We start from the raw sequence: 26,171 nt of genomic DNA, 5'->3' as shown, positions 1-26,171 counted from the left end.
TTTTATTTCCACATGTGAAAGTGTACTGAACTACACAAGTGAAATATTATGCCATGATACGTGAGTTTATACATCATCAAGATTTATGTCATTCTCAAGCAACTTTTTTTAACATCTCAATTTATTTTTAGACTGATAAGAAAAATTCTATTTTTACTTAAAAGTTCAAAAATAATATTTATGAAGGGAATTGCTGAGATTTTTTGACACATTAAGGAAATGTTGACACAGTGTCACATTTTTTATGATCTGTTTCAGTGTCATAGACACAATCCTGGTCAGTGAATCTTCTAATGTTCTGTAAGGCCAGCTGAGTGGTAGACTGTCTTGTCTGAGTATTCATCTTTATTTATCTGTCACACTAATGTAGTATTTGATTGGGTGTAACGAAGAGTACTATGGCGTGGAATATGATTATGGTCACATTAGCTAGGAATACTTCAGCCATCTTTGAAATCACAAGAATAAGGAATTTTTTGCTAGATTTAAATCTTTTAAAATATCAATTGTCTTTCATTCTCAGACTCGGAAACATGCTGAATCATTGACTTTCATTTTGGTCTTGTAACGAGGATGTAGATGGTCTTGGTCTGACCTAGTGTACTTGAACTGATGATATCCGTGAGAATCTGTATCTATGATATGCAGATTACATTTGCTGTGACTGATTGCATGATATGAGGCCCGTACAAAAAGTGACAGCATAAAAAGCTGGGAACCATGTTCAAGTTCATGTACTCTCTCTGATATTTTTCTAAGGACATGGACACTGCTTGCAAACTTGTACTTGGTTGATGAATTTGCTGCATTATGTCTTAACCTTGATTACTGTCCTTCTTACAAAGATTCCACTTTCTGAACTTGAGCTGAACAAAATGCCCTTGAACGTTTGTCAAAATATGGCTGCATCTATTGACAAAATGAATAACAAAGAAATCACTACAGTTCACTATTGTGATGTGGTAAATTGCATGGACGCAGTCACACCTGATTGGGTTACAAACACCGATGTGCACTGATTGAAAGCTTTAAGGAGATATATGTGTGTGTGTCTCTCTTTTTAACTAAAATTACTATCAAATTTTACTGTCATTGAATTCCTTTGTCTCATTATAGCAATATACAAATCATTGTTGATTATGACATCAATTGGTGATATAATCAGTCTGATTTCAATGGTACTGCCACTTTATGTACACAGCATTTCAAAACTACCATACTTTGCAGAGCATCTTTTCAAACAAAAAACAACAAACTTTCATACACTCTTTCTTGTTAAATACAAATGAGTCAGTTTATTCTTCTTTGCACAGTTTTAACAGATCAAAACATAGGGCCAAAGTCCCTGAAGCTACTATAGACATGGATACATAATTAAGTATTTCCTGACTGTATGAAATTATCTCACTAAGGTCATTCTAGGGACTTGTAAACCAAATATTAAAGCTGTTTGACCAGCGATTTTGAAAAAACAAGCGACTCAACAGTTGACAGAGCTCTGCTGTGTTATGTAAAGAATAACCTTTTGTGACACATGTATTGATGAAGAAGGTGGATATCTTTGATAGCTCATTTCAGGATGGCCTGACCAAAAATGTAAAAAAAATACACATCTGCATATTTCATCACAATTTTAACAAATCCAAATTGGGTTACCCCTAGGGACCTTTATACCAAATAACAAAGCTGTCTGACCAGCGGTTATGAAGAAGGAGATTTTTCACCAAAAATGCCTTTTTTGGCATTAATTTGCCTATTTTCAACAATATCAAAAAATTAAAAAAAAACAGTTTCTCAAAATCATATTATACATCTACACAACAAATATCAAATCAGTAAGTACAGTGGTTCTCAAGATATTTGAGTGGACAGACGCCTCACAAACGGACATACATACATACATACATACATACATACATACATACAGACTGACGCCGGACGCCGGACGGATACCCATCCAAATAGCTTCTATAGACTATAGTCTATAGTAGCTAAAAACGTGCCAAAAACAATTCATCCAGTCTATCTATTTACTGATACACTGCTTGAACAAGTGCAATTTACTGACAATAACTCAAAGCCTCAGTTGAAATTAAAACTAGTGTCAAAGCATCTTAGATGTTCTGGACAATATAGAGTTCAAAGTAATGAAATATGTGCTTCCTAGGATCCTCTGTAGAATTGAGTCATACCGGCTTTCAACATTATCATTCATATTTTCTGGCAAACCATTTCAGAGACACAACTCTAGATGGAGATTGACAGGTGCAAAAAATACAAAGCCTCAAAGAATTTTTTAGTTTGCATTTTGGATTTGATCGGCCAGAGGTAAAAAAATACTGTATGAGTTACTTCACATTCACCATGATGTTTGCAAAATTGATGGTGAATTTGACAAAAGCTCTGTCAATACAGTTTTGAGTGAAATCTTTCCAGCAAACAGCCAGTGTTTGTCAGAGGACAACACTATCACAGTTCATTGGGTGGAGTTTCTGATGAGTAGAATTTTATCACATTCCTGGCATTGTCTGGAAAGGAGTTTGATAAAATGAAGCAAAAATTCAGTCTTACGGACATGTTGCAAATCTAAACCAAATCAATTCTGACTCATAATTTTGCTCAAAATTTCTTCAAGATTTCACAAAGAGTAAATTCACAAATGATACAAAAACAGATGCTACTGAGTATTTAACTTTTCTAATCCTTTTCTTAAACAGCAAGTCATTTTAAATGTGATGTTTTATCTTGATATTGGTATGTTAATTACGGACAGCATACAGTGGATAAGATTAACTGTCATGTGTTATCTTGGCCATGCCATGCTAGATCAGAATAGCTTTCAATGGCAATGAGTATATTGTAAAACTTCCTTCATGCAACCTGACCTATTCTTTTCATTGAGTATACTTTAACTTTTTTTATCAAACCATGACTCAAATATCATGGAATTATCTTTGATAGGGTACACACTGCCTTGATAGTTGCAGAAATTATAGTGGATGATAGTTATTTAGATATTCCAGAAATCTTAATGTATCATGGTCAAATATTAATATTTCATAATTTATGGAATATAGCTTTGTACTAGTCAATTGCAATCACTGTATTGTGAGCATCATCACACAACACACTACAGTTGAGTTGAATGTCACGGTCATCAATTTTTAAAGTTCCTTGTGGTCAAATAAATTCTTTCCAGTGAAATATTTGACGATGTTCATTCTTGGTGGATGGAAGACAAATTTGATATGTCATTTGGTCAAACTCTTTACACATGAGAAGGATGCAACGTCGAAAAATGTTTTAACTTCCTGTTGTACAAAACTGCCTGCAAACTTCCTTGTACTGTATATGATGCTGTTGTGCATGTGTAGGATTAGAAGAATCGATACTGCATCTAAAGACAGGTCAAAACTTTTGTTTCAGTTTGGCACGCACCAACTGTACTTTAAACAAGGCAATGCTGTAATGAAGCTTTGTTGAGTCAGACTTTCTGTGGATATTTTGGTGTACAAATCTGATTGACTGTCTCCTGCAGTGGTTCCAGTGATGGAGATAGAACAATAGCCAGTGAATATCTTGACACTCAGAGAATACAAACCAAAAGTTCAGAGTTTCATGCAGTGAAAAGTTGTCATAAAATCAAACCATTACTCTCAGCTGAACTCTGAGTAAAGATCAGCACAATTACACATCTGTTAAAGTGACCTGACACACGGCTGGGTTGCTTAAGTTATGACCATGCATTACCCATAATCCCTTGAGACTGGCCTGCTTTGTCAGCCCCCTGGATGTCTTATTTTGACCTACTTCCTGGAAGCGTTTCCTTCATTCCTGGTGACTGACTGTCACTTTTTTCAACCCACCCAGATACCTATATGGGTGTTGAAGGACATGTATCACCTCAACCAGAATGAAAAGTGTTTGTTGCCAGTTTTGCATCTTAGTTCTTTCACATCCACTTTCTGGAGTGCTGGATCCTCAAAAACAACTTCATCAAACGTTTTCTGAAAAATTGATAAAGAACAGGAAAAGCGTCATTTCTTGGAATGAAACCTCTTGGACAAAATGGTATCAAAACAGAAATCATAAAATCTAAAGTTAGATATGATAAGATCTGAGTGAATAAATCTGCAAATAATTGCATTCTGATGTTTTTCAAAATTTTAAAGAGTTGTAATGATGAGTTGCTATTTTGACAGATTCATGAAACTCTTATACTTAATGAACTGACTTTGAAAGTTTAAACTTTTAGACAGAAAAGACACAGTCTCAAGGCAGACTTTTAGAAAAGTGCAAATCATCACAAACAGTACACAAAAGCCTGTGTGAAGTGTTTTCAAAAAAATGAGCAAAACCTATTCAACAACTTCTTTTGTTGTCTCACAAATCACCTTGACAACAGTTCATACAGTAAATGCTGACAAATTACAAATTCAAATATGGGTCAATTTAAGTCAATTCAGATTTTTTACTATGTTTGAGTAAGCTACGCCCCTTGGATATTTTCTTCTGATATTAAAAGTTCAGACTACAATACTTTCATAAAAAAAGGCATTGGGCTCAATTCAAGTAAATAAATAAATAAATAAATAAATAAATAAATAAATAAATAAATATTACATGTACTCTAAAAAAAGCAAGCGACGTAATCTTTGTATTTCAGAAAAGCTACACACTATCAATGCTGACAAATCTAGGCTGATAAACAAACATTCTGAGTAGGTTTACAGTCTGTCTGAAGATTGCAGGATGCATGAAACTTACATAATAGATATTATTACTTTGTACTTGAAGTGATTTCTGCTGTTCTATATATATACAATATAAATATACCAGTAATACAATAAATATAATTCAATAAATACAATATAAATATATATATATATATAATAAATGAATGAATGAATGAATATATATATATATATATATATATATATATATATATATATATATATATATATATATATATATATATATATATATATATATATAATATATATATATATATATATATATACATGTGTATGTGTGTGTGCATGCATGTGTGTTTTGCTTTTTGCTAAGTTTGGGGAACATTGGTAAATGATTTAGGAACCCAGGTAATTATAAACTTTCTGCTTTTCCCTATCTGCTGATTCCCTATCTGTTGAACACCAGTAAAATGACTTCACTCGACTTGGAAACCCTGGTAATATTTACCTGCTTACTGCCCTACTACTTATGTATTGACTGCTTTAAAGAAGGAACGAAATTTTGTTGTTGTATCTATCATCTTTTAAGAAACAATATTTCTCTCTGATTTTCATTCATGGTGTCAAACACTGGTTTAAGCTAGCGACATACCTTATAGATACTCTCAGATTTTTATTTTTTTCTCAGTTATAGAAGTCCCAAACCCCCAAAAAGTATATTTTTTCTGAAAGCCCTGATATTGGGAAATCCGACCGTGCACAGTACACAGTCATTATTTGCATAATAGTCACATGACAAGCATTTCACTGAACCTCCCAAAGATCGGTTTTTCCTCCCTTTAGCGAGCACGCTGCACAATATCTGGTTGAAATTTGTGCATTGACAAGCCTTGGTAATATCTTTCAAATCCGTGTCTTTGATTTCCTTTATATGCCTTTATTTTTTGTTATGCAATGTTAGACTAAGGTGCTCTTCAAGGAATTGTAATTGTCGCGCTGTATAATTTGATTGGAGACTCAGTGAACAAAATTGCAGACACAGATTTGAAGGGTATTGCTAAGGCTTGTAAATGCATAAATTTCAACTGGAAATTGTACGGCTGTGTTTGCTTAAGGGAAGAAAAACCTATTTTTGGAAGGTTCAGCAAAATGCTTGTCACGTGCACTATTATGCAGATAATGACTGTGTTCTGTGTACGGCCAGATTTCCCAATCAGGGCTTTCAGAAATATATACTTTATTGAGGATTGGGAGTTCAATAACTGAGAAGAGTATAAAAATCTAAAAGTGTCTTAAAGGTATCTAGCTACCTTACGACTACAAGTCCCTGGATGTAGTCTAGACTTCAATTCAGAGCACACAAGGAACTGTATTCCAAACCGCTTCAGGAACATGACACTCTTTAAGATTTATTGTCATTTCATTGAGGAAGTTGTTTGACACGTGTCTCTAAGTTTCACTGAAAAGAGGATGAGATCAGTACTATGAAGTGGTTGTCCAACGGTCAGATCTTGTGATTTTGCCAAGTTTAATTCAATTACAATGATTTATATCATTACCAGGAAGTCCCTGCTTCTGAAGATTTCTACAAAAAATTACTGACAAGGAAACAAAACACGAAATCATCTTGTTTCCACCAGAAATTAATACGGAAAATCTTTCATTGGCGAAAATGGAAAAATAATGTGATATATCCATTTTTCGAGTATGCTTAATAAGTGACAATAGCTGTAACATATCGTTAGGTTTTTGTTACTTTTGGTTTGAAAAAAGCACACTTTCTTATAGGTAAGCCTAATTCACGTGCCACATGCCGCGTGCTGCGTGCCAGAAGTAGATGCATTTTCACTCCAATTTAATTCATTGATTCATTTTCATGAATAAATCAACATTCGGGCTACAGCGCTGCCTTCTAAATGCATGATCTGGGGACCAGCGAATGACCAGCGAATTCTGTGCATATGCAGAAAGGGACTCGAGAGAAATTATAGGGAGGGAGAGAGGGCCAGTATTTTTCAAAATCTCACTGCGCGAAAATTTGTAACATTAAAAATTGATCAATCAAAATTCTGTACATTGATTTTGTAGACCTTAAGATAAGGTAGCCAAAGGCGGGAAAATAGAGAAAAACTAAAATTATCAGCCAATAGTATTTCACTTTGTCTTTTCGGCATCGACTTTGAGTGTGAATTGCTTCTGACCTAGCGATCACGTGAACGGATAGCGTATCCCATATGTCTCCATCTGTAGCCAACTTTTATACCTACATGCTGTGTTATTACCTTAACATTTGTTGTTCCACATTACTTCAATTTACTTTCTGGTAATGAAAACAATGACTGACACCCTTTCCCAGATATCACTGTGATTCACCATCAGTTTGTCACAAAGATCGTGAAGGTTTTGCAACAAAATGCACAACTGTGCCGGTCTTTACATGCCAATAAGTTTGAATACAATGAGAACACAGCCGGTCGCAAACTTCTCCGCTTTGCGACAACTCGACTCCAAGACGAATTCGGCCTGTCTGTGTGTAGAAGTTTTGAAATTGGTCAAACTCTAAAGACGTTATTCCATCTAATTAATTTCTATCCCTGACTTTTGTGAGTTAAGTGTAACAAAGGTAGTGTTGAGATGGGTATAGGGTTGTTCACAGTTTACATGACTGTTCTCTAATTAATATGCAAAAATAAATATTTGTCCGCATTTTTAGATTACACTTTTGAAAATTGCGCATGTAAAAATGATGAAAACACATCTTAGTACACGACTACTTGTGTAACAATGAATACTCAAAGGCATATTCACGACTGAGAGTACAAGCTGCAAAAACGGCCATGTATGCAACATTGATATTGATAATTTGTCCGCATTTCAAGCTGCGTGTCCGATGTCGCGCACGTACAGCTATATTTAGTAACAAACCTGTAACCGTGAATAGCGCTATTGTGGTGTTGCCTGAATATACTCTGGGCATGTATAAACTAACGCAATGCCTAGATTCCGTTGTGTGCTTGTGTCAGATTCTGTCAAATACTCTTTTTAATTAGGCCCTCCCTCCCTCCGTATAATTACTCACGAGTACCTGGCATGTGGCACGCGGCATGTGGCACGTGAATTAGGCTTACCCCTTTCTTATACCTCTCATTTCAGTAGTTTGATATAGAATGTATGAGCTATGCAAACACTATGCATTGAGCACAGTGTGTGATGTTGCTGTTAAAAATGAATTCTAGTACAGACTAAAATTGGGTTAGCAACAACATTATTAAACATTACACCCATACAGGTGTCCAACATCATCTTGGGAGCAGAAAAAAATGGGTAACAGTAATAACAACAAACAATGGAATAAAAACATGAATATTTAGGGCTTATTGAAACTGTGCATATGCATGTTCACAAGGAAAGAACTGATAGAACTCAGCATGGAAGTTATAACAGTACACTTTGGTAACCAAACACACCCAACAGAGAACAGAAGTGGAATGGTATGAAATGTGTAAACTGTTTACTGGGACGGGGAAACTGATCCGTAACTGAAAGTACAGCAAGGGTGTAGAATAACAACAACAGCTCTGCCTTGACACTGTTTTTCTCATGCACCAGTTCTCTAGGATATTTATAACATTGTACTCATTGTCACAAGTCTAGTAAATGGACACTTTGGTTTCTGTGATTCAAATTGTCACCGAAATCTTGTTGTCAGCAGTACCAAGTACGCAGTCCCACTTTGGAGACATTCTGCTCACATACTTTAGGTGACAGGTACTTCCTGTTTGTATTAGACTATTTAGAGAGGCAATATGTATTCCATTGCTTTTACATGATTGCTGTACATTCTGAGCTAAAACACAGAAAAAAGCAATTTTTTTTAACAAAGTGTACATTCATAAAGTCTGGCATACCAACCCTAATACGTGTTTGTTTATCATCTAGGGTTTTTATGTAGGCTCTGTGGTGACCTTGCATGGGTTGCTGATCTCTATGGGTGTGTTTCTATAATCAAACTTTTTATGACAGTACTCCTAAATGAATGCCTTCACTTAAACGAAAAACAGACTATCACCAAATTGGAAACTTTCTGAACTGTTTCTCATCAACTCTTTTGTAAAATTCCATTTGTATGACGTAATCTGAGACAAATCGTGTATTGGCAGTTGACATTACCACTATTAATATAAATCGCGATGGATTTTTACATTGAGGTAGAATGTGCCTCAGGGACAGATATTCAGACTCACATTATTACAATTTTTTCCCTGGTCTACCACTAGCTCATTTTGAAGCTCTCGGAGTAAATAAAGTTTTCACTGGCTTATTTTTGTGTATAAAAGCAAAAATTCAATTTTTTCCAAAGAGTTTAACACAGGCATGCTGGCTTTTGACTTTCATAATACAGGTAAATTTAGAGCAATTTGTTTCTCTGGTACTGTAATATGTATGGTGATCCCTTTTTTTATTGGTGATTTTGAAAGAGAACGGTTGAAAGTTTCCTTGAGGAGACTTTGAGCAAAATTTAAGTCTTTCACTTTCAAGGCGTGTATTACCATTGATGTCGGTAATGTGATGTAAACTCCAAGAAGAATAATCGCAATCATACCAATCCATAATCCAATAACACTAGGTCAAAATTTGTAAGACAATAGTTGTAAACATAGACACAAAACAGCACAGAACAGACAGTAAATAGACGGTACAAACAAAGTCAAATTCATGAAAGAAAGATATATGGACCTCTGGCCAAAAGACCAAGAAGTGATGTCAGGTGTTTCGAAAATAGTAAGCGCATCCTGCCCCACATGTGGCACCCGCCATATATCAATCTGTAAGTCAGATAGGTAGTGGTCACTAACTAAGGCCCAATGTCACCGATGCCATCAGTGATCATTTGTCGAAGAGAGATATTGTATTTATCTACCAGCTTGCGATACCTGCCAAAAAAGCGTTTGAATGTAGAGACAAGTCTTGCTCTGGTGTAACCTTGAAGATTTAACTTCACTCTGTTTGATGACGGATGTAGAGCCAGCAAAACCCTATTTTTATCTTACATGCACATGTAAGACATTTATATTTTGATTGTGTAATTTCATTTACATACCAAAAGTTGCATCATTGATGCAGTATTCTGCTTAGCTATGTATTTAACAGTTTATAATTCATCATACTTTGGCCAGTAGAAGAATCATTGCAATATCTGACATGCAGCAAACACGACAAACAACAACATCGAGGGTGATGAATTTTTTCCTTTTTGTAGTTCAAAATATCTACAAATTATACACATGGCTGGGTTTGACAAAGCCGGATGTATTATGTACTGTGATGCATATATTGATTATTTTTGTACAGAATTTCCTTCCTGAATGTCTTGTTGACGTGTTTACCGGAAATGATTACAAAACTGTCCGATTCATTTTGGTCATTTGAAAGAGCGAAATCCTGAACAATTGATGATATCTTGCGTGTAACATAATTAATGCAAACTTTATCTGCATACATCATCACATTTGGGTTGCAATTTCACAGTGTTGAATGAACACTTCGATTATTTGCTGCACAGTGTTTAATATCAAAACTTTGTAATTAATTGTCAATGAAATTGTGTCAAAATAGTCTGTATTTTCTGATTGAGGAATCATACCAGCACTATCTATCGCCTCGGTGAGATCTGAGTAAATCTGACATCTTAGTTTTGTACAGATTTACCTATGCACATACAGGTGATATCCAGTCTGCAGAAAATATTACACACACATTGCCGCTGAAGAGAAAGACTTTTGATCATTTTAACTCCTTCACTGCCATGGTTTCGTCCTATCACATCCTCTTTTAGTTGTGGGTGTGGGCGTATGTAAAGGGAACTGAGGGGGTGAAAGGGTTAAAGTATGATGAAAACCAGAAAAATCATGAAACTGTTTAGTTTAAGATGTAGAAAGAGGCATGCTTTACTGTAAAGTGCCCACCAATATTCTGAGCAAGCCTACAACTCTTACGTTCTTTACAGGTACTGAAATATTTGCTGTATGGTTTAGAATTCATGGTACAACTACAACTGCAACTGCATACAAAGAGACAGAATAATAGAGGTATTATTTCATTCCCCTTAAGTTCACTTTGCTGACTTATAAAAAATGGAAAGTATTTATTTATCATATGAATGAGTTGTTTATCCTCACCTGCAATGACCTCTGAACATCACAGTTGACCTTTGACCGTATGTCACCAAGGCACCATGCAATACTCATGTGAAAGGAAGGATTCTGAAGAACAAAAATAATTATTAGAGTAAAGAATAATAAAAGTTAATATCAATGCTATTGTTTTTTTATGATCAAATTTTAGGGTTTATAAGACTTTGTAATGATCATACTGCTTGCTGGTAATTTATTCATAAGTTCTGCGCAATCTGCTGAAACCACTATGATTTACAAAAATTGTTTTTTTTATGTAGCAGCAGTAATCTTCATCACCATGATTAAATCATTACAAAAATTCAAATTAGTAATATTTTGTGAATGGGCATATGCAAATCGTGAAACAGTGAAAAATGCAGGAACAATGGCTTTAGATAAATGAATATAACAGACCCAGGAGGAAATGGTTGTCAATGTCATTAGCATAATTGACTCATTTCAAGATTGCTATGACGTAACCCTTGTAGTCTACCCTTGACATTCACCAAATTAGGCAATGATATTACAATTACCCACTGTTCTTTATCTTTTATGCTCCTCCTTTTTTAAAATCAATGTCTGACATCTGTATTGCAACTCTGATTGAAAATCAGTGACTGAAATGAACTTACTTTGTAAAATGGTGGTAATTTAAACTCGGCCAAAGAAGAGTCAATTTGACTTGTCAAACTCAGCAAGCTTTCTGATCCCAAGGAATTGGTCTTCAGTCCTAGAAAAGATCTGTACAGATACATTCAATCGATCAATCAGTTGACCAACAAATCAATCAATTGATTAATCTCTTGACTTCCATAAAAGGTACAAAAAATATCTTGATAATGTGTAGGATCTGATGGAGCATAGTAATTCATTTTGGTTCAGGAAATTTCCCACATTCAAGGTAGTCCAGGGGTTAATTCAATGCATTTCTACTAGACTGTCATGATCCATGATGAAGTTATGTTCAATGTCACTTAAGGTAGAATGCACCTCGGGGACAGATTTTCAGACTCTTAAACTTTACAATTCTTTTCTGATCTACCACTTGGGGGAGTGTTTTGAAGCTCTTGGTGCAAGAAAAACCTTTCACTGTGATAGTTTTTTCGAAAATCGAAAATTTTATTTTGCCACAGGGATGCGGTTATTTTGAATTTTAAATATTGGTAAATCTTGGGTAATTTGTTTCTCTAGTACCAAACTTTGCAAGGTAACCCCTAATTTTTATTACGATTTTGAAAAAGAATGGCTGAAAGATTCCTTGAGGAAAGTTTGGGCAACAGTTTTTAAGTCTTTCATTTTTGAAGTACATACTACCTAAACAGAGAAAATCTGACATGTTACATGAACCATACTCTGTCAAACAAGTAAGATGAGGTGCTACTTTCAAAACTATCAATTCTATCCTATTATGTTGTCGACGTGTTTTTTGTAATCATGAAGTTGCGGCTTCAGTGAAAGAAGGCTGTCACTGACATTTTGGTTAAAATCACTCTTCTTCTGAAAATGATCTGAAATGACTTGTTATATTGGCTTGGCTTGAATTCAAACAAAGACAGACCTTCGTGTACAACCATTTTTCAATATTTATACAGATGTTTTCTATTCAAATATTGGATTCAAGAATTAAAAAAATGACTTTTTCTGGTGCACCTGTTAAATTCTGAAATTTGCAGCTATGACCTTACTGCATTGACATGACAAAGTGTTTATGATACAATATATTGTGATGTAGGTAGAAAGATTTACCATGACTGCTTTGATAATGTATGGAAATTATAGCACTATTGTTCTCAACTGCATCTGACAAAATGTCTAATGCTCAGTGAAAATATTCTACAGAATTACATTTTAGCTAATGACTGTGACTGTTCTGGGACAACTGACTGTATGGCAAGTTTTAAAAAGACGGTCAATTTTTGATATCTAAGAAAGTATGCTATGATTTTGAATTGATAAAAAGATGGTAATTTTGATACTGGCCAACATACCTTCTGTTACTAGATGCACAAAACTAAAGGGAACCTAAGTCCAGCGACTTTGACAGTTTATCCCTTCCAAAATCACCCTTGAGTAAAATGCAGCTCAAATTTGCAACATAATTGCACGCGCTGACGACTACGGCACGACGAAAAGAGAAATTGAAGTAGACGACATTTATGGAAATGAACCCGGAATTCCATGGGCGCGAAAGGGCTCATGGGAGAAGCGTGCGTGACGTCATCGGCGATACAGACGATTGTAGCTTGCAGCTGGAGGAGTACTGTGTACAGTTCAGCGTTTAGACGACTATGGAGAGTTCGGACAGCGATATTTCTGACATCGAGTATTACTTTTCCCTGACTGAAATCAAACCATACTAATTTGAACCTGTCCAAGATATGTAATAATTAGAAAGCATCTCAAAACATCGTTCATATCTTGGTTGCTTGCGTTTTGTGTATGATTCAGCGGAGGGAGTCACTGTGCTTGTACAGACCCCGAACTGGATTGGAGAGACTGAGTGACCCTGCGATCCTTCAACGCTACGTTTCTAAAACAGAGTTTTCTGTATCAGTCGCTTAAAATTAATTTTTGGTTCGTGAATGATACGGAATGATTGACTGATTGTATGTGTTACCGTGTAAGTCGAGCTTGGCCAGATCTTTAAGGTTGCGAAATCTCCGATATGTATCAGAAAATATTTTATCGCGATTTGACAAATCTATTATAGTGTCGTCTGTTTTTCGAAGCTGGTGTCGAACTTAGGAAGTCGGACTTACTCAGATCTACAAAGTGATGAAATCGCCGATATAATGAATATTTGCCCGCTATGTAAAAAAAATAGTATCGTCTTAAGGCTTTTTGTAAGGAATGTGTTTCATACAAGACCAGCCCAAACTCCCGATGATTTCCGATATGTCCTCTGTTCAAGTCCCGATCGCCAAGTAAAAATGTTTACATGTAAAGAATGTAGGCCCTAATTTGTGCAAGGGCCTCCCGAGTCCGATGATATCCGATCGGCCCTCTCGACGAAGTGCCGTGTGGACATTTAATGAAAAAAAATGCTTTACATGTAAAAATGTTTCGTGATTATTTCGTGCATTAATAAATCTAATAATGTAAAACATACAGTATTCTTGACTTCCGGCCATGGATGCTATTTTTGAACTAAGAGTCGGACAGAGGTATTCGGGTGGTCAGATCTGTTAGCTGGTGAAATCTCTGATATACATCGGATATTTACCCACGATTTGACAAAGCTTCGTCTAGTATCAGAGTTAAAGTCCTAAGTCGCCGATATTTATCGGATAAATATCCGTGATTTCGTAGACCCGGCATGCCAACACCACACAGTGCAAGTAAATCTAGGATCGTCTGGTATCGATATTAGCCTAGGAGTTCCGGTGCAATTGATATTTATCGGGTAAATATAATATCGGAGATTTCTCACACCCGGCGTGCCGAGACACAGTAGGCAAAAAGTCATTCCAATATCTTGTAATATCAATATTACAAGGTAAAGTCCCGAAATTGCCTATATTTATTGGTTATATATCGGAGATGTGGCAGACCCGGGATGTCAAGATAAGAGACGCTTTGTGTAGTTTCGTTTAGAGTCCCGAAATCGCCAATATTAATATTTATCTGGTTAAAACCGGCGATAGTAGGCTGACTTAGCATGTCAAGATACGAACCGCATTGTGTAGTATCGTCTTGTATCGGTATCAGAATCCCGAAATCCCTTATAAAACAATCATCCTGAAAGAATTAGAACATAACGTTGTATCTTTTACAGATTTTTAAACTCGCCGACTTTCTTTAGCCACTGTCTTCGAAAAAGCTGTTTTGTGGGAAGACGGTATATTAAAGCTGACTCCGTTTGTTCTTCCCTGAGTGATTTTTGCACTCAACTGAACAACAGTTAACTATTTTTTATGCTACTGAGCATTAAAGAGTCGTAACGTGCAGAACTGCACTCCTGCAGTCATAGACTCCAATGCTTTGGTAGGCTGTCACACACGTTCGTGTATCGCCGATGACGTCACGCACGCTCCTCCCATGAGCCCTTTCGCGCCCATGGATTCCGAGCTCATTTCCATAAATGTCGTCTACTTCAATGTCTCTTTTCGTCGCTCCGTAGTCGTCGGCGCGTGCAATTATGTTGCAAATTTGAGCTGCATTTTATTCAAGGGTGATTTTGGAAGGGATAAACGGTCAATGTCGCTGGACTTAGGTTTCCCTTTAATTCATAGACATGATTTTAAAAATTTGGAAATGAGGTCCCTGCAATAACTAGCCACAATGACCAGATATCAGTACACAATAATCTCTCACAGGAGGAAGTTACTCAAATAATACCCAAAATAGACACAGCATTACCTTTTGATAAATAACTTAAATTGTAGCTCTGCTTCCCACATAAAGATACATGGCCAATTTTATTGGTAGAGCATTCAAATTGAAGGCACTGTGTTGAATCATTTGAACGTCATACTCTTATGTAAGAAACATCCGTTTTAAACTTACATCATATGCTTTAAGCTAAATATTTGACTCGATGATATCCTGTTGTGATTAAATGTTTGTGATCAAAAAGAGCTGATTTCAACTGGTGTCCATAATCAATATGCAAAACTCAATTTTTGTCAAAAATATTTTTACAGACTTTAAAAGTTCGTATATAAGAATCATATAAATAGTTCTTTGAATTATTAATGTCATGACAAAAACTATAAAAAATCTCCTATCAAGGGCTCTGACTGCAAGCAGCAGCAATACACACAGGGTGAAAAAGTACAAAAATAATTTTATTTCTGTGGTGATAGTAAATATTGTGCACACATTTTGGAATTTAGTAACAAACCTGAATCACCATTAATAATATTGTTATAATATCAACTTACCTTGTCTGTTCATCGTTGGTGTAGAATTCTATCTTTTCAAACATAATTTGGAATGAGTGATACCCTCCAATGTTTTCTCTCAAGGACTCAACAAGTCCATTGATCCAATGATGCCGTATCACAACAGTCCTTGATAAACTAACATGGAAATCATCAACTGGTTGCATTTCCAGATTTGAAGGCAGACAGTCTAGGAGTGACGAAATGAGTCTGTGGAACTGGCCACCAAGGTCAACTGCAAATATATAATGTATAATAAACAATTCAAAGAGTGTTTGGAATACATTCCTGTTTCACTGATTATCATTGATATTTTAGAGCTCACAAGATGAAGTGAATTTTTGCAAAAGAAATAGCTTTGATATAAATGATAAAACAGAATGCAACACTACCCTTCGTTGAGGGCGCCGTATATGACACGTTGCAATCTAGTCAGAATCACAGGAAGCTTGGCAAAAAATTTTCAATTTCAGTGATGGGACATGTTGTACTTGTGGTCAAGATAAAACCAAAGCCCATACTGGGTTTTGAGTGCAAACACGTGAAGACAATTTTGCAACAATATATTTCTTAATTCATTAGAAATCAATGTCAACAGCAATACTGATATCAAGATTAGCATGATTAGCAGGAATCAATAATAACAACATGTATCATCAGACATTATCTACAGTAATCACTTCCGATGTGAAACAGTCTGGAACATCAGAAGTTCAGTACTCGATGGGGTTATAAAACTCACTTCTCAATCCTGTATAATGCAACTGAAAAAGCTATCAGTCTCAATGGATGAATATGTTGTACTATATTTATAAGATTTTCAACAAAGTGGATACATTTCATAGCTGAACTTTCAAGCCTTGTGAGACTGAGGTTACGGATGTGCCTTGAACTTATTCTTATGGGGACATTTTAAATCATATTTATTTTCATCTTTCACACTCAATTTGCTGATTTTTCAGACTAATTATTTGTTCTTTTTATCAGTTTGCTTATGATATTTACACTTATTCAGACTTGACATTCTATGTTTGATGGTAAAATAAATTTAACTTTCAAAAAAATTCAGAATGCTAGTTTGTTGCTATGAGCCGTTGAGGGCGCTATGTACTGTAGTCTCGTTGGAATACTTATAGGTTTTGTATAAATTCGGAGATATGGTTTTCTGTGACATTTTTTCATCAACAAACTCCTGCACAATAATGTCAAAGGCAATGTTATAAACATATCTTCATTATTTTTGGCAATTTTATCAGTGAGTCTTCATTATCTTAAAACACTGGAAAACTTTAAAGGGAAACCTAAGTCCAGCGACATTGACCGTTTATCCCTTCCAAAATCACCCTTGAATAAAATGCAGCTCAAATTTGCAACATAATTGCACGCGCCGACGACTACGGAGCGACGAAAAGAGACGTTGAAGTAGACGACATTTATGGAAATGAGCTCGGAATCCCATGGGCGCGAAAGGGCTCATGGGAGAAGCGTGCGTGACGTCATCGGTGATACACGAACGTGAGTGACCGCTTACCAAAGCATTGGAGTCTATGACTGCAGGAGTGCAGTTCTGCACGTTACGACTCTTTAATGCTCAGTAACATAAAAATGATTAATTGTTGTTCAGTTGAGTGCAAAAATCACTCAAGGAAGAACAAACGGAGTCAGCTTTTATCGTCGTCCCACAGAACAGCTTTTCGAAGACAGTGGCTAAAGAAAGTCGGGCGAGTTTTAAAATCTCAAAAGATACAAAGTTATGTTCTACTTCTTTCAGGATGATTGTTTATAAGTGATTTCGGGACTCTGATACCGATACAAGACGATACTACACAATGCGGTTCGTATCTTGACATGCTGAGTCAGCCTACTATCGCCGGTTTTAACCGATAGCCTAAATGTTAATATTGGCGATTTCGGGACTCTAAAATCCGAAAAGACGAAACTACACAAAGCGTCTCTCATCTCGACAGCCCGGATCTGCGAAATCGCCCTTATATACCCAATAAATATAGGCAATTTCGTAATATTGATATTACAAGATACTGCAATGACTTCTTGCCTATTCTCGACCGCGGAGAGACGTCAATAGGTGAAACGCATACGAGCGAGGTGAATGAGAGATCAGACGATACAGAAGAGCGAATGATACAGAAATTGTGTGGAAAAAAGCAGAACTAAAAGTTATGTCATTTATGTATATTGAAACTTTAAATATTTCTTTGGTGGTTGAAAAATTCGGACTTCCAACGGCGCTGTCACGGTGACGCAAAAATGACGTAAGAATCCGCAAGTACCCGGATGGCCCACGGTCGAGAATGATGTGTCTCGATCGGCACACCGGGTCTGAGAAATCGCCGATATTATATAAATTGCGCCGGGACTCCCAGGCTAATATCGATATCGATACCAGACGATACTAGATTTACGTGCACTGTGTGGTGTCGGCACGCCGGGTCTGCGAAATCACGGATATTTATCCGATAAATATCGGCGACTTTGGACATCATAACTCTGATACTAGACGATACTTTGTCAAAATGTGGGTAAATATCTGATGTATATCGGAGATTTCACCACGTGCCTAACAGTTCTGACCACCCGACCTCCTCTGTCCGACTCTTAGTTCATAGCATCCGTGGCCGATAGTCAAGAATATGTTTTACATTATTAGAATTATTCATGCACGAAATACATTTTTTACATGTAAAGGATTTTTTTCATTAAATTTCCACACGAACTTTCATACACTACAATCGGAACTCCGTCGAGAGGGCCGATCGGATATCACCGTGAGTTGGGGAGCGCCTTGCACGAATTACATTCTTTACATGTAATACATTTTTACTTGGCGATCGGGACTTGAACAGAGGACATATCGGACATCATCGAGAGTTTTGGCTGGTCTTGTATGAAATACATTCTAGATAGACGATACTATTGTTTTAAATAGCAGGCAAATATCCATTGTATCGGAGATTTCATCACTTTGTAGATCTGAGTAAGCCCGACTTCCTAAGTTCGACACCAACTTCGAAAAAAAGGCGACACTATACATTTGTCAAATTGCGAATAAATATTTTCCGATATATATCGAAGATTCGCAACCTTAAAGATCTAGCCAAGCTCGACTTACGTATCATTCACGAACCAAAAATTAATTTTAAGCGACTGATAAAGAAAACTCTGTTTTAGAAACGTAGCGCTAAAGGATCGCAGAGTCACTCAGCTGCAGTGTCTCCGATCCAGTTCGGGGTCTGTACAAGCACAGTGACTCCCTCCGCGGAATTATGAACGATGTGTGGAGATGCTTTCCCATTATTACATATCTTGGTTCAAATTAGTATGGTTTGATTTCAGTCGGGGAAAAGTAATACTCGATGTAAGAAATATCGCTGTCCGAACTCTCCAGAGTCGTCTTACGAACGCGCTGAACTGTTCACGGTACTCCTCCAGCTGCAAGCTACAATCGTCTGTATCGTCGATGACGTCACGCGCGCTTCTCCCATGAGCCCTTTCGCGCCCATGGGATTCCGAGCTCATTTTCATAAATGTCGTCTACTTCAACTTCTCTTTTCGTCGCGCCGTAGTCATCAGCGCGTGCAATTATGTTGCAAATTTGAGCTGCATTTTATTCAAGGGTGATTTTGGAAGGGATAAACGGTCAATGTCGCTGGACTTAGGTTTCCCTTTAACCTTTTCACCCCCAGTTCCCTGTATACTGGTCCAACTTTACCATGGCAAACAATGGATTTGGGACAAACATGGTGGTGAAAGGGCTAAACCTCTAGTTGCTGTAACTTTTGTTGTATTTTCTACCATTTTGCTTAGTTTTGTAAAATATACTTTCTTGTCCTACAGTACTCCAAAATCATGTCACAATGCCTAAACTATACCCTTGTCAATACACTTTGCACGTAAATATATGTAAAGTCTGCTTTTACTGTTGATGAATAAATTCTTGCCCTGATTCACACGTCAACAGTAACATTGTGTACAATTCATTTTCATTCTGCAGGTCAAGCTGATATTTGCTATTTTCACATATTTTACTGGGAGAACGACAGGAATGTGTTTTCTGGAATAAAATTAATGAAAATACTATCTTAAGTTACAGCAATTGTCCCTGTAACGCTGAAGAAATTGCTGACACTACATGAGATCTCATCCTGAACATGACTACATTGTGAAAGATTATCCTGGCATGGCCAAACAGGGCCATCAGTTTAAAAATTGTAGTTGAGTAAATGAACATAAAACTGTCATGGAAATTTCACAGCAATATGAAAACAGTCTCACCTGGAATGTAAACAAATGTTGCCCAGTTTCCTTGTTCATGAGGGAAAGATCGTATTCTTCCTTGATGTTGTGTGCTGCCATCTTCTATTGATTTGTCATCAGTGCTGCTGAACATTTTCAGAATGTCTGCAGGTAGTTCAAGTGGTGGACACCTTCAATGAATTGATAGAAAAGGATAACATGGAGTCATTTTATCACAGCAAGTCCAAGTTATTGGCAATCACTACAACTCCTGTCACTTTGGCTATATGTAGTCAGATTTCTATCAATCTTTGAATGCTTGTGTATACTCCAGTATACACAAGCAGCTGAAGCAGTAAAATTATGGTGCCTTCAACAAATATTATGATAATATTGTGATTGGCGTTTTAATTTGATGTAATGTGATGATTTTTTATTAACTTGTCATTTACGACATCTTAAACCTGTACAAATTATTCTCTGAGGATAACATGCCAGCTGAGTAATTTTGTATCCCAAGGCTAAAAAGTTTTGGGATCGAGGACAAAAAACCCTGACATTGTTAGGTCACAGACGACAAGCTGTCATTAGAAAAATGTCCATTAAGTCTGTCAATAATATAAATGAGGTCAGCATTGTCAAATTAAACCAAATGTATAATTTCAGTTGATAAACCCTCAATTCATATTGACATTAATATAGTATATATAGAATGATATCGCAAATTTTATGTTGCTCAAAAGATAAGTTGATCAGGTTTGTCAGTTTTGCATTATCTGAAAAGTTACTTAAGGTACAATGTACCCAAGGGACAGATATTCAGAATCTAATTTTTATAATACTTTTGTGGTCTACTATTTGTGGGGGCTCATTGTAAAGCTCCTGCAGTAAGAAAAATTTTCACCATCTTTGAAAATTGAAAATCTTGTTTTTCCCCATAGAGTTAATACATTGACGGCAGCCACTTTGAATTTCAAATATTTGTACATGTTAGATAATTTGTTTCGCTAGTTTCAAACTTTGTACAATGACTCCTGATTTTTATTCTTGATTTGGAAAGACAATGCTTTAAAGTTTCCTCAAGGAAAGTTTAGGCAAAAGTTTAAGTCTTTCACTTTTGAGGCACATACTACCATCTTAAATTGTTCAGCATTGTAGACCATGTTGAAATACCAGATGACTAAATAAATATACATTTAGATGAATATAGGTAATAGATTAGAAAAATTGGTGACCTTATTCACGGTATCTTACAGAAAGATAAGTTATTTAACAAGTTCTGGTTTAGCAAAATAAAATCATTGGCATATTGTACAGCCAGAATATATCAGACAATCAACTACTAGCATTAATGATTCAGTTTACTGTTTTTTTAGATAAAGAATTGCCGAAAAGAATTACTTATCCTTACTGTAATTTGATCAGATGTAATGATTTCCATTATTCATAATGATGATCTAAATGATAAAATTGAAGGACTTTCCTGGTGAAAAAATTCAACACTACATTGCCTTCAATGCACAAGATTTCATGGTTCATTGAAAGTTTTGGAAAATTTCACCAAATGTACACGTATCATTCTGCACTCATGCAGATGGAGTGAAAAGTATCCTTGTTCAAAGAACCTGTTTTATTTCATCGGATGTTGAGTGGCTTTCATAAAAAATCTTTGAAATGTCTTGAAGGTCAGTGAAATATAAGAGTGTGGTTTTGCAATATGCAAAAGTCGTTTTGAATCAAAACTAGGTTGTGCAATGTTGGTGAAAGTGTTTACAAATTTTTCAAACAGGTGGTAAACATTAACTGACAAGCAGCCAAGGAAGTGGGTAAGGTAACAGGTGTATCCTCTTTATAAGTGAGAAAATGTTTTCAGAACACAAAAATCAGCGAACAGTTAATCAATCCAGTGCCTGGCTAAAATTGAACTTCAAATATGTATTTTGCATGAGAAATTAATGGTGTTATCACTGGTAAAGCTTGTCATTCACTAATTAAGTGATAAAGCACACCCAGCGACGGTATACCACAAGATTTTGACCAGTTCACGATATATATGCACGAGCAATAGCAAGTGTATATATGAAGTGAACTGGTCAAAATCTTGTGGTATACCGTCGCTGGGTGTGATTTATTGCTATTATATCATAACAGTATTGAAATTCAAGCTGAGAGCTCGTGTGTATGCCAGCCATTGTATATCACCGATATACCAAGGTTCTTTTTGCGTCTCGGCCAATCGCTGCATTTGCGCCATCAATATACTGGTATGATATAATTGATTACATATCAAAATGCTGCATTCTTCAGTTTTATTTTGCCTCAGACTTCTGTTACACACATCGTGTAGAATTATCCTTGCACTTTCGACAGAAAAGTATGCACCAGTGGAAAATGCTATCAATAATTGATTAATTGATTACTGATTGATGCTGAACTGTGATACTGCCTCAAACACAGGGGCACAAGGCATTATCAGCAATAGCAAGAGTGTGAAAAAATTAATAAATTTATGATTATGAATACAGTTTGTAAAATTAAATATTTGTCATTATTGTAAAGTTATAAAAGTACCCTACATCATTGGAATCCTGAATGATGACCAGTTTTCATGCAACATTCGGGCTGTTGTACAGACCCTGTTATTAATAAAGTTACGAGTATGAATATTCTTGATAAAAAATTAGTATTTCTGTCATTATTGTATACTTACAAAAGTACCTTACAACACTTGAATCCCAAATAATGATAATTATTTATGCCAAATTCACACAGTTTTAGCACAGACCCTCAAATAATAGTTGCAGCAGCAGCATTGCACAGTAACATTATGCAAGGTCACTGTACTGCCTCGGCAGACTCTCTGAACAGTAAATAATAAGAAGGGGGCCAACTCTGACCGTCCAAGCAGTGCACAGGCCTTCAAATAACCCACTATTTCTTCCTTGTTACTTGTTGATTTCCAAAATTTCTACTGCACTGGGGAAAGTCGATTGGTCAGGCATCAAACTGGCCTGGTTTTAGACCCTTGGCTGTGCAACATGTAAAGCCTGGGCCATCGAGAAATGATGCGTCATTGAGAGTCCAGGCCATTTCAAACCTACTCTGCCGGCAATGTATCTGATTTGCATAGATTCAAAATTGGCGCGTCTCACTTTAAAGACATTTGTGAGGATGTATTGAACATCAGCATTCATAAAGTATGCTGACATCATTGACAAAACGGCCTACAACCAGTACAATTCAGGGGTTCAATCCACAGAGACTGCCCGCATCAAGTTACCGTGCAATGATTCTGCTGCAACTATATTGACCATATTTCTGAGGGTCTGTGCTATAACTGCGTGAGTTTGGCATACATACTGATCATCATTCAGTGCTGTAGGGTACTTTTGTAACTGTACAATAATGACAGAATCATTATTTTTTGTTAAGAATATTCATATTCATAAATATATTATAACAGGGTCTGTAGTACAACTGCGTGAATTTTGCATGGAAATTTATCGTCATTCAGGATTCGAGTGCAGTAGGGTTCTTTGAAAATATAAAATAATGACAGAAGTATATAATTTTTATGGACAGTATTCATAATGATAAATATTAATTTTTTACACTCTTGCTGTGACTGATAACGCCTTTATATGTATGACCCTATGCCTCAAACAGCAGAACTGTCAACTGACGTACTTTTCAGATTTCATTGCCCGGCGTTTGGTAGGAGGATCATGACTGTTCAGTGAGATTTTTCTCTTTTCCGCATAAATACTTGTATTCTGTCCATCATCGGAATCATCTTCGCTACTACTAGTACTACCATAGACTTGCACGTTACTCAATGCATTCATCCCAGCACCAGTACGCCTTGAACCACGCCACCCATGGTCAAACTTGGTTGTGGTCACTTGATTGGGGCTAAGCTTCCGCCTCAGGTTTCAGCTCATGACAAAATTGACGCAACATTTCCACAGAACTGTCGACTCGCTCACTACAAACTTTCAGATCGTATTCTCAGAAGTAAGATACAATTTTGTCGGCAACTTCAACAACAAATATAAACAGATAAAGGAACAGCTGCGCTGCCAATGTAAACAATTACGGTCAAAGGTGAAACAAGAACCCTTAGCATTGTAATTATTATTCCATGGAAACATTTTGCTCGATCAGATCTAAACAAATTTTGATTATAAGTATACTAAAGAAATGATTACCATAATGATATGATGTACTGAACATCGAATAAAATTGCTTAAATGGAAATTAGGATGTTTTCCTGCATGCTTTCGCTTTTGTGTATACTATTTTACAGAGTTAAAGGGTCCACTTTTGTAAAGGGCGCCCTTTCTGAACAGCTGATGCCGAGTGAATTCGAAGAAACTGTATGACGTCATTCTACATACGTGATCAGCTGTCAGTTGCACAGTTAGTGTAGTACCGAGGGTGGCCCAGTAGCTGAGGACATCCTCATGAACCTTGGTGTTTGATATACAGTGAAGATAGTGAGACTCGCTGTGATATACTCAAGCGCCAATACACTTGCAAAGCTTGTGATCACCTTCAAAGTCAAGACTGTCTGTAGCCGGAGCGTAGTCGGGGCAGTGGCTAAAGAGGTAAGCTTTCATTGTTTCAAAGAACGCCAGATATTGATCATTGAATTTGGATATAAAGGCTCTTGTACAAACACTAAAGCTGTTGCGTATGATGAAATTGTAGCGATCAAAACGAAAGTAAACTTCAGTAGGATTATATTTTTTTCTGAAATATTCTATCCTGCACTCATTTTGGGCCAAAAATACTGGAGATAAGTGAAATAAAATAAAATAATAAAATGAATTATTGTACTAGCATACATGTGGTACATGTGCAATTGTGCAAGAATTTAAGCTTATATTTGACAGACAACCCTTGAGTAGATAGAAATAGGGAAATAGTGTAAAAGTGGTGCAATGTTTGTTAAAATTAATTCGTACGTCAAATGCAAGTCTTTTGAGCCTAATCTACCCTTTATCAGGTTATTGTGTCCAATGTGAGTGTCTTGGTTTTAAAAATTAACATAATGGATCAATTTTTCACCCAATTAAAAATGCCACATTAAAGTTTACTATTAGTACACACTGTCAAAAATATGAAAATTTTGAAATGTTTTGCAATGTAGAGTTTCCAAAATACTCAGATTCAATTTATAAAGGAAATAACTTAACCTGCTTGGCGAAATTATCACTGCAGTGATTGTAATAAACTATGTTAGCCAGGGTGTGACGACATTTCTAAGAATAGAAAGAAAAAGATTTACTGGTTTAACTCAATTGTCATGACGATCTCATTATTAAGGATCGGCCAGTCATTTTAAACATGAAGAACAATATGCAACATACTTATAATTATATTTACATTTAGAAACATTTACAAACTTTGTTAATTCTTAAATTAAATAGCATGTGAAAATTCTTCAAAACATTTTATGAACTATGAACTTCCATATACAAGTCAATTTGTAACACAATGCTGTGTTCTCTTTTGTCAACTTCCTGTTGCAGCTGTGGATTTTCAAGTCACTCCTGTCTTGGACTGTCCGTACCAATTATTTTAGTCTATATTTGCTGAATTTATCAGAAATATATGTTATGCTATAGGAATTACAAGATTAATGTAACATTTTTGTCTCTCAATCCTATAAAAAATGAATATGGCATATCTTGACAAAAAAAATATGCTGCAAATGAGATTCTCATGCAATATTCCATTTTGATTTGCATATCTATTGTTTTTTCACAAAAGCACGCTACATGCTGCTATTACTAAAGAATGTATTATACAATGCAAGGGTTCACTGCGGGGTCAACATGGACCACTGTAATCCTTTGACAGAATTTCCTCTGTTTTAATTTTAGATCTAAACACCCTATTGATAACAATCAGGATATACCATGAATCTGGTGCTGATTTGTTCTTTCATCAATTTCCTCCATAATTTGGCATTGAAAGGATGAATCTTAACAGGGTCTCCTTCTAGATAGGCTAATTGTAATCTAGACTGGAAGAGCAGTCGCTCAGGGCACTCTCCAGAGGAGGGGAGCACAGGGAGCGTCCTCAAGGGATGGATCTTTCAGTCTGATTATAATCCAAGTACATGTGTTTTGTTGAAATACAAGATACACTAATTTGTT

General features: G+C 36.1%; 2 protein-coding genes across 3 annotated transcripts in view; one reads left to right on the top strand and one right to left on the bottom strand.

Moving 5' to 3' along the window:
• Positions 1-1,268: 1,268 nt before the first annotated feature.
• On the bottom strand, positions 1,269-24,113 carry LOC139148330 (U6 snRNA phosphodiesterase 1-like). The gene is made up of 6 exons (XM_070719717.1): positions 23,695-24,113; positions 20,047-20,198; positions 15,754-15,988; positions 11,503-11,611; positions 10,874-10,957; positions 1,269-4,007 (listed from the first exon to the last, which is right to left on the bottom strand). Exons 1-6 carry the CDS (start codon positions 23,850-23,852, stop codon positions 3,900-3,902), a joined length of 846 nt encoding a protein of 281 aa, XP_070575818.1. The 5' UTR covers positions 23,853-24,113; the 3' UTR covers positions 1,269-3,899.
• A 301-nt stretch (positions 24,114-24,414) lies between these two features.
• The window catches only part of LOC139148329 (uncharacterized), a 38,645-nt gene continuing 36,888 nt past the window's right edge, over positions 24,415-26,171 (top strand). Inside the window, exon 1 of one of the 2 annotated variants that reach the window (XM_070719715.1) lies at positions 24,415-24,614. The gene's annotated coding sequence lies outside the window, so the exon portion shown is untranslated. The remainder of the gene's footprint in view (positions 24,615-26,171) is intronic. The other variant, XM_070719716.1, reaches the window with a different exon arrangement.

The sequence above is a fragment of the Ptychodera flava genome, chromosome 13, assembly GCF_041260155.1.
Source record: "Ptychodera flava strain L36383 chromosome 13, AS_Pfla_20210202, whole genome shotgun sequence".
NCBI lineage: Eukaryota > Metazoa > Hemichordata > Enteropneusta > Ptychoderidae > Ptychodera > Ptychodera flava.
The sequence above is the reverse complement of the archived record's forward strand: the minus strand, read 5'-3'. Positions and strand labels throughout refer to the sequence as shown.

Bases quoted from the DNA above. Each gene is read 5' to 3' on its own strand.
- LOC139148330 (XM_070719717.1), bottom strand. From the start codon at position 23,852: ATGAATGCATTGAGTAACGTGCAAGTCTATGGTAGTACTAGTAGTAGC. The intron at 20,199-23,694 runs GTACGTCAGTTG...AATTCATTGAAG, and splicing joins CGGGCAATGAAATCTGAAAA to GTGTCCACCACTTGAACTAC. The intron at 4,008-10,873 runs GTGAGGATAAAC...TCAATTTTTCAG, and splicing joins ATGTTCAGAGGTCATTGCAG to AAAACGTTTGATGAAGTTGT.